Source organism: Furipterus horrens, unplaced genomic scaffold (assembly GCF_987537825.1).
Source record: "Furipterus horrens unplaced genomic scaffold, mFurHor1.1.pri manual_scaffold_2, whole genome shotgun sequence".
Lineage (NCBI taxonomy): Eukaryota > Metazoa > Chordata > Mammalia > Chiroptera > Furipteridae > Furipterus > Furipterus horrens.
In genome coordinates, this window is record NW_028327172.1 from 39,839,534 (window position 1) to 39,853,885 (window position 14,352).

General features: G+C 37.5%; 1 protein-coding gene across 1 annotated transcript in view; it reads left to right on the top strand.

The window, feature by feature from the left end:
* Positions 1 to 2,515, top strand: part of TMEM41B (transmembrane protein 41B) — a 20,966-nt gene extending 18,451 nt beyond the window's left edge. Inside the window, exons 6-7 of the mRNA XM_090267654.1 lie at positions 1 to 104; positions 2,049 to 2,515. The exon at positions 1 to 104 is cut by the window's left edge and continues 35 nt beyond it. Coding sequence (XP_090123780.1) covers positions 1 to 104; positions 2,049 to 2,218 — 274 coding nt within the window. The 3' untranslated portion in view covers positions 2,219 to 2,515. The remainder of the gene's footprint in view (positions 105 to 2,048) is intronic.
* The last annotated feature ends 11,837 nt before the right edge of the window (positions 2,516 to 14,352 follow it).

The following is a 14,352-nucleotide window of genomic DNA, read 5'->3' on the forward strand; positions in this document are numbered from 1 at the left end:
TATATTTTTGAGAATAACACCATTTCTGCCTAATTGGTTTATTAATATTACATCTCCTGTGATAAATGTGCCATTGAAAGTGTTTTTTATCGGCACTTTTCTAGGTAAGGTCTCTGGTTCATTCTGTGTTAGAACTCATTGTGTACATACATAGCTAGCAGTGTCTAGCTGCGCTGTATTTCATGCTCTGTGCAGACATGCCCGGCCTATATAAACAGATGCCCAGAAATGTTTGTTGGATTGTCCTTTTTTAATAAATCCTCACCTGAGGATATGTTTTTATTGATTTGAGAGAGAGACATTGATCCGTTGCTTCCCATATGTGTCTCAACCGAGGCTTGTACCAGCAACCTAGTTAGTTATATGCCCTGACAAGGAATCAAACCCATGTACAGGACGATGCTCCAACCAACTGAGCCACCCAGCCAGGGCTGTTGGATTGTTTTACTTTAATTTTTTTTGTGTGTGTCACTCCTTTTAAAGAGGAGCATTCTCTACTGGATAGTTTTTTAATCATGCAGGATTAAGCTAGATTCCATTCTATCCTCCATGGAGAGAAAAAAAAAATCAAGGTGCCTTTTTTGAATAATTTTCTTCTTTATCCTTTAATCAAGCACTAAAATATTGAACTTTAGTTCTTAGTAGAGAATTGAACCTATTTTTTGTTTTATTAAAATGGATATTTATGGGCATTACCAAAATGTATGGGGGAAGCAAGGATTAACAAACATTTTGTTTTCAAGGAGCTGTGCTTAATTTTGAAATTAATCAGTGGACATATGATTCTTTTATATATTTTATAAATTGAAATGGTTCCTTAGTAAGAGTATTCTGCTTTTCTTTCAAATTTAAGTTGAGTTGTTCAGCTACAAACAAAATGAGCAGATTCCTTGTGTACTGAGTGCCATTTATTGTGAGAATAAATCTTTTTGAAAAGAATACTCAAAATCAATTTTTATTGCTACTTTAAAAAAATTCCTTGACAAACTTAAAAATCTCAACAGGGGTAATTTTGGATTTTGTAAATTAATGTTAATGTTCATGGGATCAAAAGAGAAATGTTGTCCATATCTCCTTATTTCACAGATAAAATACCTAGAGATTTTGTTAACTTCAGCTTTGGCTAAAGTAGCTTTTTCAGTTCTGTTTTTTAATGAAATATGATTATTTTTCATATGCGCTTGTATAAATTCTTTTTAGTCATATTTTGAGTATCATTTCATTTCTGAGTATCGCCTACCACTTTATTTTTATTTAAAGTATATTCTTTCATGGGTGAATGACAATTTACTCAGACTTATTTTTGAACAGTTAGCTTATTTCCAGATTTTTATTATTACAATGCTTTGATGAACATCCTTGAGATCTTCGCTTGTACACCTTCTTCGCTAAAGTTGAAATTGCTGGATGGGAGCACATTCCTTTTTTAAGATGCATAAATGTAAAGTTTTTTTCCAGAAACTTTTCTTGAATTCTTAAATTTATTTCCTTAAAATGTGATTATGAAAAATTTAATTCATTAAAAAAATTTTTTATTTTTGCCTTTTTTTAATTTACATCTTTGTGAAAATATTTTTATTTTATTATTAAAACTATTTTATTTATTTTCTTTTAGAGAGGGGGAAGGGAGGGAGAGAAGCATCAAGATGTGAGAGAAACAATTGGCTGCCTCTCACACACTCCCAACTGGGGACCTGGCCTGCAACCCAGGCATGTGCCCTGACCAGGAATGGAACTGGCAGCTCTTAAGTTCATAGGCCAGTGCTCAATCCACTGAGCCACACCAGCCAAGGCTATGGAAATATTTTTAAGTTGCATATACTTTGAATATAATTAATTTTTTTATTGTTGACATTATTACAGATGCCCCCCACCCACCCACACACACACACACTCCCCATTGCCCTGGATAGAAATAAACTTGAAGGGCTTTAAATAAAATATTTCCAATATGGTTTTGCTGTATTCTTAAAGATATTTTATTCATGTGGAAAATTTTAATCTTAAGACAAACAATTGATGTTGTTTACTGTTTTTTTTTTTTTTAGGTGTTGCACCTCCATCTTTTGTAGCAATTAAGGCAGGAACAACATTGTACCAACTTACAACAGCAGGGGAAGCTGTTTCCTGGAATTCAGTATTTGTTCTAATGATTTTGGCTCTTCTTTCTATCCTGCCAGCCATCTTCCAAAAGAAACTAAAGCAGAAATTTGAGTGAAAAATAATCTGGATTTTAGTTTTCCTATCATCATTATCATCTCAGGACTGGCAGGTTTATGTGTTAAAATCACCTCTTCAATAATTGAAACAGGGAATTTGTAAAATAAAATTTCCAATCAGACAGTTAAAATAATGCATTTAAGTGGCAAGGGAGAGAAGAGAGAATGGAAATTTATATACTAGGAAAAGTGCTATCAGTACTTAAGATATCCATCTTCTAAATGACTGCTCCAACGGTAGCTGTAAATAATTAGTAACAGCATCATAGGAAATTCTTGACCTAGTTGATTCATTCAATTTAATATATTCGTGAACTGGCTATAGATACCCTAGGCTTGATATTTTAATATTTTTCTCTCTTATCCCTTACCAATAATTAAAATAGATATACAAATAAAAATTCTAGGTTTTTAAAAATAGTATTATAGCTCTGGCTAGCCTTAGCCTTTTTCCCAGAGCATAAACTTAAAACTAGTATTTAAAAGAGATTTACATCTTCCTCTTTTTACGTTTGAGGTAATGGATTTGTTTAGAAGTTGCATCTTCGTGTACTACTGAATTGGGAAAGGATATCAAGTTATATCTATTTAGTGTATTTTATTTTATTTTTTGTTCCAGATTATCTTGGATTAGTTTGAAATTTAAAATTCTGACCAGTATATATTCATTTTTTTTCTAGCTTTCACAGTATTTCCATTGTGTGTATACAAAATGGTGATTACATGATAATTGTATCATATTGGTGTTGATAATTTATATTCAGATAATATTTTGTTACACAGTTTCCCTTTACTATCTCAGAAGGGGATCAAAAAACAGCATTAATCATATAGTTTTTAGATGTTAGATTAATTATATTACTTTATATTTTGAAATAGTGACAGCATAACATTTAAGTGGTTAAATATAATTTGTTCCAATGACTGTAAAGTTTACCTCATTTATTTATTAGTCTGATCATTAAAGTACGTATTATGTAACTACCCATTTTTTATGCATGATATAAGAATGCCTTGTTTCATTTCTTTGATGGTTTTTTTGTTTGGGGCTGCATTTGCTTAATGCAGTTTCCCAGTTTAATGTTTTTTACGTTTTATAACTCAAAGTATAACTTCTCACATGGCAAACTACTAAATTTAAATAGTCTAGAAAAATGAAACAGCTTTTTGCTGCTTGCTTAATGGTAATATACTTGATTCTAGGGCATAACTGATCTAAAGTAAATACTCTGTCATGTTGAAAAGTACTTTAACTGTGGGAGAAGTCCTTGTATTTTATTGTGAGAGGTATGATCATCCTCAAAGTCTGTTTCTACTACATAATGTGGACTGATTTATTATTTTTTCTATCACAGTACTAACAAATGGATTTATTGTAAATACAAAGAAAATATATTGATTAATATACTATTCTTATGTCACCTGGCCTTTGTGTGAAATTATTTATTGTTATTTCTAGCAAGGTTTTCTTCCTTTCTTATTGAACAGAGTGATAAGCTTTTGTTATTTTTACAAATGAACTTAAAATATAGCCTTTTGAACAAAGTTCACTAAATATTACTGTACAAAATGTAATTGAATACATTTTTATCAGACTTTTAAAAGTAAAAGTAAGAGCTTTGACTCAGTAGAGGCCTCACTATTTATTCCCTTGTGTATATATTGTACTTACTCTATTTTCAGAGTAAATACAACTCTATTCTTTCCCTTCGGTGATATTTTTATTCTGTTAGAAAACTGTCACTCAAAGTGGGGTATACTTTCTTCTCCCAAGAAAATAGCTGGTCTTTCTAGATTTGTCATCAGTGACTGCCAAGAAAGAACCCTTCACTCTAAATGCAATGGTGCTCATATTCACAGATTCACAGACATGGCCTGATGCCAGATGTACGTTCAAGCTTCAGCCATATCTTGAAGACAGATACATATAATAACCACAAGAGAGCAAGTATGTGTAGTGGGGAGGCCTACAAGCTAACTAGGAAGTTGACACACTGACAAAGCGAGCCTGCACCCTCTTAGTCAGTGGTCGCTCTCTGGAGTTGAATTACCTTGAGTGTAATATTTATAAGATACTTAATAAATGCAAACTAAAATGTAACAATAAATTATAGTGAAAAAAAGTAAATGTAGTACTTGGTCTTTATTTCATTGAATAAAAATATATTTTCTTAAAATTTGATGTGCATTTTCAAGAACAAAGAAAATTCTTTTTTTAAAAAAATATTTTATTGATTATGTTGTCACAGTACTCCCAATTTATTTTCCCTTTGCTCCCCTCTGCCCAATAACCACCTTTCCTCCAGCAGTACCCCCCCCCCTTAGTTGATGTCCATGGGTCGTGCACGTAAGTTCTTTGGCTTCATCCTTTCCTATATTATTTTTAACATCCCCCTGTCTATTTTGTACCAACCAGTTATGCTTCTTAATCCCTGCACCATTTCCCCTATTCTCCCCTTTCCCCCTCCCAGCTGATAACCCTCCAAATGATCCCCATACCTATTATTCTGTTCCTATTCTCATTTGCTTAGTTGAATTTTATTTTTAGATTCAGTTGTTGATAGTTGTCATTTTAATGTAAATAGTTTTGATATTTTTCTTAAATAAGTCCCTTTACATTTCATATAATAATGGCTTGGTGGTGATGAACTCCTTTAGCTTTACCTTGTCTGGGAAGTACTTTATCTGCCCTTCCATTCTAAATGATAGCTTTCCTGGATAGAGGATAGAGTAATCTTGGTTGTAGATCCTTGCTTTTCATCACATTGAATGAATACTTGCCTGTCCCTTCTTGTCTGCAATGTTTCTTTTGAGGAATCAGCTGATAGCCTTATAGGCACCCCTTTGTAGGTAACTGCTTTTCTCTTTCTGCTTTTAAGATTCACTCTTTATCTTTAACCTTTGGCATTTTAATGATGATGATGATGTGTCTTGGTGTGGTCCTTTTTGGGTCTAGCTTGTTTGGGACTCTGCTTCGTGGACTTGTATGTCTATTTCCTTCACCGAATTTGGGAAGTTTTCCTTATTATTTTTTCACATAAGCTTTCAATTTCTTGCTTTACCTCTTCTACTTCTGGCACCACTATGATTCAGATGTTGGCACTTTTAAAGTTGTCCCAGAGGTTCCTAAGCCTCCTCATGTTTTTCAATTCTTGTTTCCTCATTCTGTACTGGTTGATTTTTTTTTTCTTATGTTCCAAATCATTGACTTGATCCCTGGTATCCTTCTTTTTACCGTTGGTTTTGTGTGGATTTTCCATAGTTTCACTTAGCATAGCCTTCACTTCTTCCCTTATGCATTTGCCATACTCAAGCATATCTGTCAAGCCTGTGAGCATCTTTATCACCAATGTTCTGAATTCTGCATCTGTTAGGTTGGCTATCTCCTTGTTGCTTAGTTCTCCCACTGGAACCTTGATCCTTTCCCTCTTTTGGGCCATATTTCTCTGTCTCCTCATTCTGACAGGCTCCTGTGCTTGTTTGCCTCTGTGTTTTAGCTAGAGCTGTTGCACCTGTTATATTGTAAGGGGCAGAGCTCTAGGTTTTTGTCAATACAAAGTGACCAGTTTCACCACATTCTGGTGCTGTATGTGGGGGAGGGGTCTGAAAGGGAACAATGCCACTTGCTCAGCATTCGCCCCTTTCCCAGGCACTTCTCCCACTTCCCGTATGGGACTGGCACCGCTCTAGCTGTTGTCCTGGCTGTCATTCCCAGAGTGGGTGGGTTTGCAGGCGTTCTAGAACTGTGGGGGCCCTTTAAACAAGTGGACTCTGCTGATAAACTGGCAGTTTCTTCCTCTGCCCCAACCCCCACTGGTTTTCAGTCAGCAGCAATGAGACTTGATTTTCCCTAGCACTGGAACCGTGAGCTGCGTGGTCTGGTCTGGTACTGGGAGCGCTCCCCAGGTGTCCCTCCTGACCTTTTAAAACGTGTAACTCCTTTCTGCTGGCCTGCCACACTGCTTCCTCTTGGCTCCAGCTCCGGCCCTCTTACCTTTCTGGATGAGTATTTCTTTATATCTTTGTTTGTTGGACTTCATGCAGCTCGATTTTCTGGAGCTAGTCTCTAGTTTTGAGGTAGCTGAAATCCTTAGTTGTGGAGGGAGACACAGCGTGTCTATCTAGGCCTCCATCTTGGCCCAGAGTTCCTCCAAAATTCTTAAAATTATAATTTTTATAGTCAACTTTTGAGGTCCTTAATGCAATTTAATATTCTCTTTGACTTTTAGAAAGTGGGCAGAATAAGTCAAAAGGGCTGAAGCTTTCCTGGGTGGTAAATGACCATTAGATGTGTAGAATGTGGATTTGATTGCAGCTTCAATACTCAGTTCTGATTTTTTCTTCCTTATCTAGGATACAAAATCTCCCAAGCTTTATATATAAGGAGTGATTATTGTTTTCCATCCTATTTTTGTGTAGCCACATGCTATATATACAAATTTTGACCATTATCCACATTACCAAATACCTTATATCAGCAATTTTCAACTGGTGTGCTGCAAGAACTTTTTAAATGTGCAATACCTGACTAGTCAGGGGCAATTCTTTTTCCTTAGAATGTCAAATAAAAGACCACAACAGCAAACAACAGTACTCATTCATTGTGAATGAATAAAAGTTATACCAATTTTTTTTCAGGTCAGCAAAAAATATATTTTTTGGTGTGTCACAGAATTTTAGTAATTAGTTTGTGTGTGCCATGGGATGAAAAATTGAAAATGGCTGCCTTATATGAAATTTATTTTTTTATATTTTATTGATTATGCTATTACAGTTGTCCTGATTTTTCTCCCCTTTGTCCCACCTCTACCCAGCTCCCCCAACTCAGACAATCCTCCCACCATTGTTCATGACTGTGGGTCATGTGTCTTAAGTTCTTTGGCCATTCCATTTCCTATGTTGTACTTTACATCCCCATGGCTATTCTGTAACTACCTATTTATACTTCTTAATCCCCTCACCTCTTCAATCATGACCCCACACCCCCCTCCAGTCTGGTAACCATCAAAATGCTCTCCAATTCCATGATTCTCTCTTTCTCTCTCTCTCTATTTTTTTAAAATGTTTATTATTTTTTAGAGAGAGAGGAAAGGAGAAAGAGGGAGAAAAACATCACTGTGTGGTTGCCTCTCACTTGCGCCCCCAACTGGAGACCTGACGTGCAAACTAGTAATGTGCCCTGACTGGGAATCGAACCAGCAACACTTGTCTCGCAGGCCAACGCTGATTCTCTCTTCTTGTTTGCTTAGTTTGTTTGTTTGATTCACTTGTTGGACGATTTGTACTTTCTGCCATTTTATTATTCATAGTTTTGATCTTTTTCTTAAATAAGTCCCTTTAACATTTCACATAATAATGGTTTGGTGATGATAAACTCCTTTAGTATTTTCTTGTCTGGGAAGCTCTTTATCTGCCCTACAGCAACTGTTATTGTTAATGGGAAATTTTAGATACATTCTCTTGAAGATTGGGAGCTAAATAAAGAATCCTATGATCATTGCTGTAACTTGACATAGTACTGAAGACTTTGGCCAAATGCTTTAAGGAAGAAATAGGTGTAAAGATTGAAAGGGAAAGATAAAACTCTTATTTGAGTTGACATAATAAATTTTATTAAACTTAATTTTTAAAAAACCTAGAGGAATAAACAAAACTAAAATGAGGTGTTAGCAGGGCTGCTGGACCCAAACAAATGTGATGCCAGTTAATAGGATCTATTGTAGCATCAAAAGATAATCTGAAATTTCAGCCTTACACCACAAGGAGGCCTTTTGCATGGGGAGTTTTTCTACAGCTGCTTAAGGAATAAAAAGTTCTCAATATTGTTAAATTCATTTACTCTTCTACCTCTCTTAACTAGCCATTAGCTCTTTGAGGACAAGACCTATGCTGATGTGAGGGAAGGTTGAAGAAGTCCCCACAGGATAGTATTGTTTGAAGTCCCCAGGAGGTAGCAGGCTGGCAGTGAGGACAGACAGGTGCAGTTAAAGGGTTGAGAGGGGTGCTTAGAGGTAAGCAACTTCAAGGAGAGGAAATTGCGCCTGGAGCTTCTATATTTAGTGGTGAAAAACTGGATCTAAGCAGAATAGAACTCAAAGTTTTCAACTTCCTACTTCCTAAAATGGGAAGTGCTGTTGAAAATGCCCTTAACATGAAGTCTGGAATCGGGACAGTAATGACGTGGGTCAGTGTAGTCAAAGAAATGACTCCAAGTTTAAGTAAAGAAGGGATTTAGTGTGCTCTCCCCTCAGGGAACACACATGCGCCTTCTCCCTTTCTTCCCTCAAGACCCCTTCTTTTGACCTTTTCCTTTCCTAAGCTCCAAGGGCCCTTTTTTTTGCCTCTGTAACTTTCTAAAAAACCCTAACTTTTTTATTTTTTAAAAAAGGTTTAATGAATAAATACATACTTACAAATTATGCATTGTATTTTTTTTAAATTGACCAGATGTTTTTAGCTTAGTGTCATTATTAAGGATATTATGGTTGAGGTATATTCCATTAGAATGTGTGACATTTTGGAGTTTGTTTCAAGCAATCGTATTCTAGATATTTTCTATTTATTTGTTTATTATTATTTTTTAGAGAGGGGGAAGAAACATTGATATGAGAGAAGCATCAATTGTTTGCCTCTCAGATTTTAAGGAGAGAAAAGGACTTCGCATATGGAATTTTATATTTTACAAAATCACTGGAAAGTTCGGAGGAGCAGGTTTTGGACTAAAGATCCAAGAATGACTCCTAGAAAAATCTAAAACTGGCAACAATTGTGTTTAAGAACTCACCACTATAGCTGTGACTCAGAGCTCGGACAGGATCTGATTTTCAACAGAAGCCCTGCTGCTTCTAAGATCCTGGAAGAGAGCCTGCTGCTTTTGCCACTGCAGTTCCATCACATCATCCACGAGGCTGGAGATGGACCATTGGCATCTGTCTCTACAACCGTACCTGCTCATGGAACACTGTCAAAAGGTGCAGGAAAATGGGCATTTGTTTCTCCTTTCCATTCAAGTTTCTTGTAAGTGCATCTAATTTGTGGGGCCTAGTTTGCATGCAGAACTCTAGTTTTTAAAGTTCATAGCTTCCAGCCTCTGCAACAAAAGAATAATCAGGGCGAGCTGCATAATTTGCAAAATGAAAATACAGCAAGCTCTTTGTTCAAAAAGCAGGAAAAAAAGTGACCATTAAAGGAACTAAAATATAAAGATTTTTTCCTTTTTTCCCAGGGTCATCTTGCCTTGGCTGCCATGGTGTTTTTATTTTCTATTTAATATTGTTCTAAGAAAGAGAATTTAAAGTGTAAGTTGTTAGCTTGAATTTTACATTTATCTTTATATTGTGCAGTGCCAATTTTAAATGCAAATATGAGCATTTCACTGCCTATGGAATCACTGAAGTTATACATTTCTACTTTGAACCTCAAACATGAATATGTATTTCATTCTTACATGAATAGTGGAACTGCTGCAAAAAGTAACTCAGCTGTTAGTATTTCACTTTTTTTTTTAAATTTCACTTCTTGATAGCACACATTCTACCAACATTCTCTACCTTCGACTTACAAATGAGTAAGAAAGGACTGAAAGGAAAAGAAACTGCATTCCTTTCCCTCTGTCATCATTTTTAGCAAGTGGTTGGTTACTATAAGGAAGTCACATAAAAATGTGATAAGATTCCATGGTCATTTGCATTTCTTAGAATGCTATTGCCTCCTTTCTGTGTGGGAAGCAAGTTCTGGTTTGAATGGAAAGCATACCCTGTGACTCAGGATAGTCAGCAACCCTGCTTATACAGCTGTAGACATAACGTGCTTGCCTTGTGGCTTTGAGGTTCACTTAACTACCAGGCCTCACACATCCACCAAGATTCTTTGCTTGTAGAGTATTGCAAACACTGTGGTAATGAGGCCGCAAGGAACAGTGGTTATGCATATCACTTATTACAGCATCTGCTCATGTGAGTGCTCCCTTGCTCCATCAGATCTCACTTACAAAATACAAGTTCAACTATAAAATTATTAAGAATTTTAAGACGGCAATGGCAGAGCCCTAAACCAAGTATGTGCCGCTTCGAATACGGAGCCCCGTGCCTAGGTGGAACTCCCATGAAACTGGCCCTGAGCATAATAGGAGGTAGAAATGGAGTTGACTGCCAACTACTACATCCAGTAGAGAACACTTGTAAACAGATGAGGGCAGAAGAAGGAAGCAGAGGAGCAGGAAGAGTGTGTGTGTGTGTGTGTGTCAGAGAGAGAGAGAGGACCACTGGGGTTAACTTCCTAGTTCTGTGAGGCCCAGTTATACTTCCTGTGTCCTGATGCTTACCAGCACCCTGTTGGGCAATGCAGAGAAAGGACAGCTCCATTGTTAGCTCCTGTTGTGATTTTGAGGGAACTAGAACAAGGTGCCCTTTCTTAAGATACTTTACTGCCATCTATTGGAAAACTGTCATAATAACTATGTAAATTAATAGTGATTACAATAAATGGTGCCTTGGACAATGCTCAATCTGTATAAATATGAGTGGCAGCCCTGGCTGTTACCCTTAAGGTCAGCCAGACGCGCAAATGATAACTCACAACCTGAGTTTAGCAAACTTATTAGGCAACAGGCAGGAGCTGAGGTGGCAGGTCAAGGGGTGACGCAGCCACACCTCTGAATCCCAGCCTCAGAGCCCTTCCGTTGAATCAAAACCAGTAGTTCCTGGCTTTATGTTGTCTTGCCCCTGGTGGCCCATAAAGATTGTTGGGGTGGGACCAGTTCCAACATAAGACAAAGTCGAGTGAGTAGGCCTGATATTTTTATCCACGAGAAGCCTTTACAGCTATTAAAAAAAGTGTTTTGTTTTTTCATTTGGCTGGAATTATATTAACTCTTTGCAGTCTACATATCTTGTGCTAATTAAAAGATCTGAATATCAGCCCTGGCTAGTGTGGCTCAGTGGGTTGAGAACCAAAAGGTTGCCAGTTCAATTCCCAGTCAGGGCACATGCCTGGGTTGTGCGCCAGGTCCCCAGTTAGGGTTATGTGACAGGCAAACCATTGGTGTTTCTCTCCTCTTTCTCCCTCCCTCCCCCTCTCTCTAAAAAGATAATTAAACTCTTTAACAAAAAAGATCTGACCTTCAGATTACTGTGCCTTTTATTAATAAAAAAAGGGGAAGCTGACTATAAATGCAGTTTGTTTCAGAGTTTTCATTCTAATTATAGAGTCCCTGGGGATTGATTTTAGAGAGCGAGAGGAAGGGGAAGAGAGGGAGAGAGAAACATGAATTAGTTGTTCCACTTATTTATGCATTCATTGGTTCATTCTTGTATATGCCCTGACCAGGATTGAACCCACAACCTTGGTGTATCAGGACGATGCTCTTATTGACTGAACTGCAGAACATCTTCTTATGTATGAGTAACAACAAAGTGTTCCCCAAATGCAATGTAGGACATAATGTTCTGAACTTCAGAAATTCAGTTTATTTTGATTACAGTTAATTTGTAATGTGTTAAAAGTCCTGTTGTTCTATTTTAATTATTTCAAATTCATTAATTTATTCATTCCATGTAATAATTCTTGTATGTTTTTTCTGTCATACTAAAGGCAAACTGATATAACTTAGAAAATTGATAGTATGACTATGTTTTTGTTTACAGTCAGCTGGAAAAAATATTTATCATTTACATACAGTAAAAATTCACTCTTTTTTAGTGTAAGGTTCTGTGAATTTTGACAAACATAAACAATCATGTAACCACCATCATAATCAAGATATATAACAATTCCATCACTCCCCAAAAATCTTTGAGAGCTCAGTCACAGTTAAATATAGCTTCCTTTTGGGATTTGATCCAAGTGCCTTTCACTTTTCCTTACTAGACCATCTGGCCTTTCCCAGGAAGCTCTTGGCCCTCAAGTTGATGAGAATAGTAAACCCACTGTGTTCACATTCTAAGGGAAAGGACTGGATGCAGTACATACGAGACCATCCACCCAAACTCTCAAAAAGCTCTCAACCTAGGGGGACAGAAGGGAAGGGGGAACAGAAGGGGCTACCAGAGAGTCACTGCCTGGGTTTGTCAACAGCCACAGGTACCTCTCTTCTTATCTGGTCTATCCATCCTGCCCTGCTCAGCCTCCTCAGATACACACACACACACACATACACACACACACTACACATTAATTATTTACATATGCAAGTACACAAACATCTAAAAATATAAGCACATACATATACATGATCACCCCCGATATATAAATGCTCACTCACATATAAAGAAGCTCCAACAGACATGTACCTAGATATAGACATGCATGTGCTCACACACTGTTTTGGGAAAAGTTGCACAACTTGTGTACATTATCTGCAGTTTGTTCCTCCTGTTGCTCAACTTCCCATGCCACAGGGTGCTGCAGCTTGATGCTGTCTCTTTAGGGCTTCTCTGTTGCTATGGGTAATGGCGGCTGAAGGGTAATGTCTGGTGTTTCATTGATTTAGGGAGCCTGTGTCATTGAAGAGTCATGAAGAACCCAATGTTGGTTATGAATACGATGTTGGGTACCACTGGGACAGTAGGACATGGGAGAGCAGAGCATGTGTGACTCCTTTTGCAGAGATGGATTACTGTGCAGAGTGAGCTGGCTGTGGGTGTGTCACTCAGTAGCTGTATTTGTGTTTCTAGTTTTTTTAATTTAATTTATTTTATTTTTAGAGAGAGGGAAAGGGAGGGAGAAAGTAAGGGAGAGAAACATTGATGTCACATCAATGAGAGAGAGAAACATAGATCAGTTGCCTCTCACACACCTCCAACCGGGACCTGGCCCGCAACCCAGGCATGTGCCCTGACCAGAATTGAACCAGCCTTGCAGAACAATGCCCAACCAACTGAACCACCGTGGTCAGTCTGTATTTCTAGTTTTAAGAATGACTATATTGTGAAGCTTATGTTTTTGTGATCAGTGGGATTCATTTCAGTTTGCACATGGTGAACTCTTCATTGACCTTTGGAGAGGATGGGTTTTGAGCACCTGTGGGTTCATCAGCTGATCTTTCTTGAATGCTGTACTGTGAGCTGGGGAGTGGGCAGGTTCTGCCTGGGTGGAGTGAGGTTGATCCCAATCTCACTGGCGGAAGTGCCTTTGTTGGTTTAAGTATAGATTATCTCTGGTAGGATAAACAAGGCATCACTAACATAAATTGCTTTGGATGAAGGAAACCAGCTGGTATGAAAGCCCTGTGTGATGGGATGGAGAGGGCTCTAGAAGTCTCCAATGGAGGACCCTTAGGAAGAGATAGGGCTTGAGCTTGGCCTTGAGGGGCACCAATAGGTAAAGGTGAACAATTAATCCGATATTAACTTGGAATCTAGCTTTGGCCCTATTTTCTCTTCAGAGGCTCCACCTGGAGCCAAGGTAAGAATGCATAGGTGGGAAGGTTAGGGGTCTATCCCAGCCTCCTTGCCTATATAATATAGGAGGCCAGCTGAGAGTTCTCACACCTGTCTAACACAGTGCCCCACCACTGCTTTTCCCTTTGGGCCCAGGGCAGGCCTAGTTTGGAAGGAGAAGATGGGGAAGCTCTTGCTTCCTGAGATTTTTTTTAGTGGAAGAAGGACTGGCTCAGGGATTTTTGGACTCATAGAGCTCTTTCTTTCGGAGATATAGGTCTAAGTTGGGGCAACAGGGACCCAATCTAAGGCTTGAACTCCTAGGGCTTTTTATCAGGCTCAGATATGCTCAGGGAGCATGTTTTGTATATGTTAGCTCATATAAATTAGAAAAAAAATGGGGTGAGAAGGGAGGTGCAGAAGAGGAGTCATAAGTAAGTGAATCATTTTGGGCTTTCCAAATTCTGAGGTGGGGGATGGGTTGTGGACATTTTTGTCCCAAGCAGGGTGTTCCTTCAAACTGATATTTAAAAAAATTTGTTGACTGTATATTATAAAGAGAAAAAAACAGATTTATTAATAAAAATTATACTTTTTCTTTATATTAAAATAAGGGATTTATTACATGCATTGTATATATCATTGCACTTTATACAATATTAATTTTATTTCCCAGTTTTTCCATTATTGATATCATTATACAGCAACACTCAATAAAGGTAGAAATAACTTATAAAATAGTTACAAGGTATTTT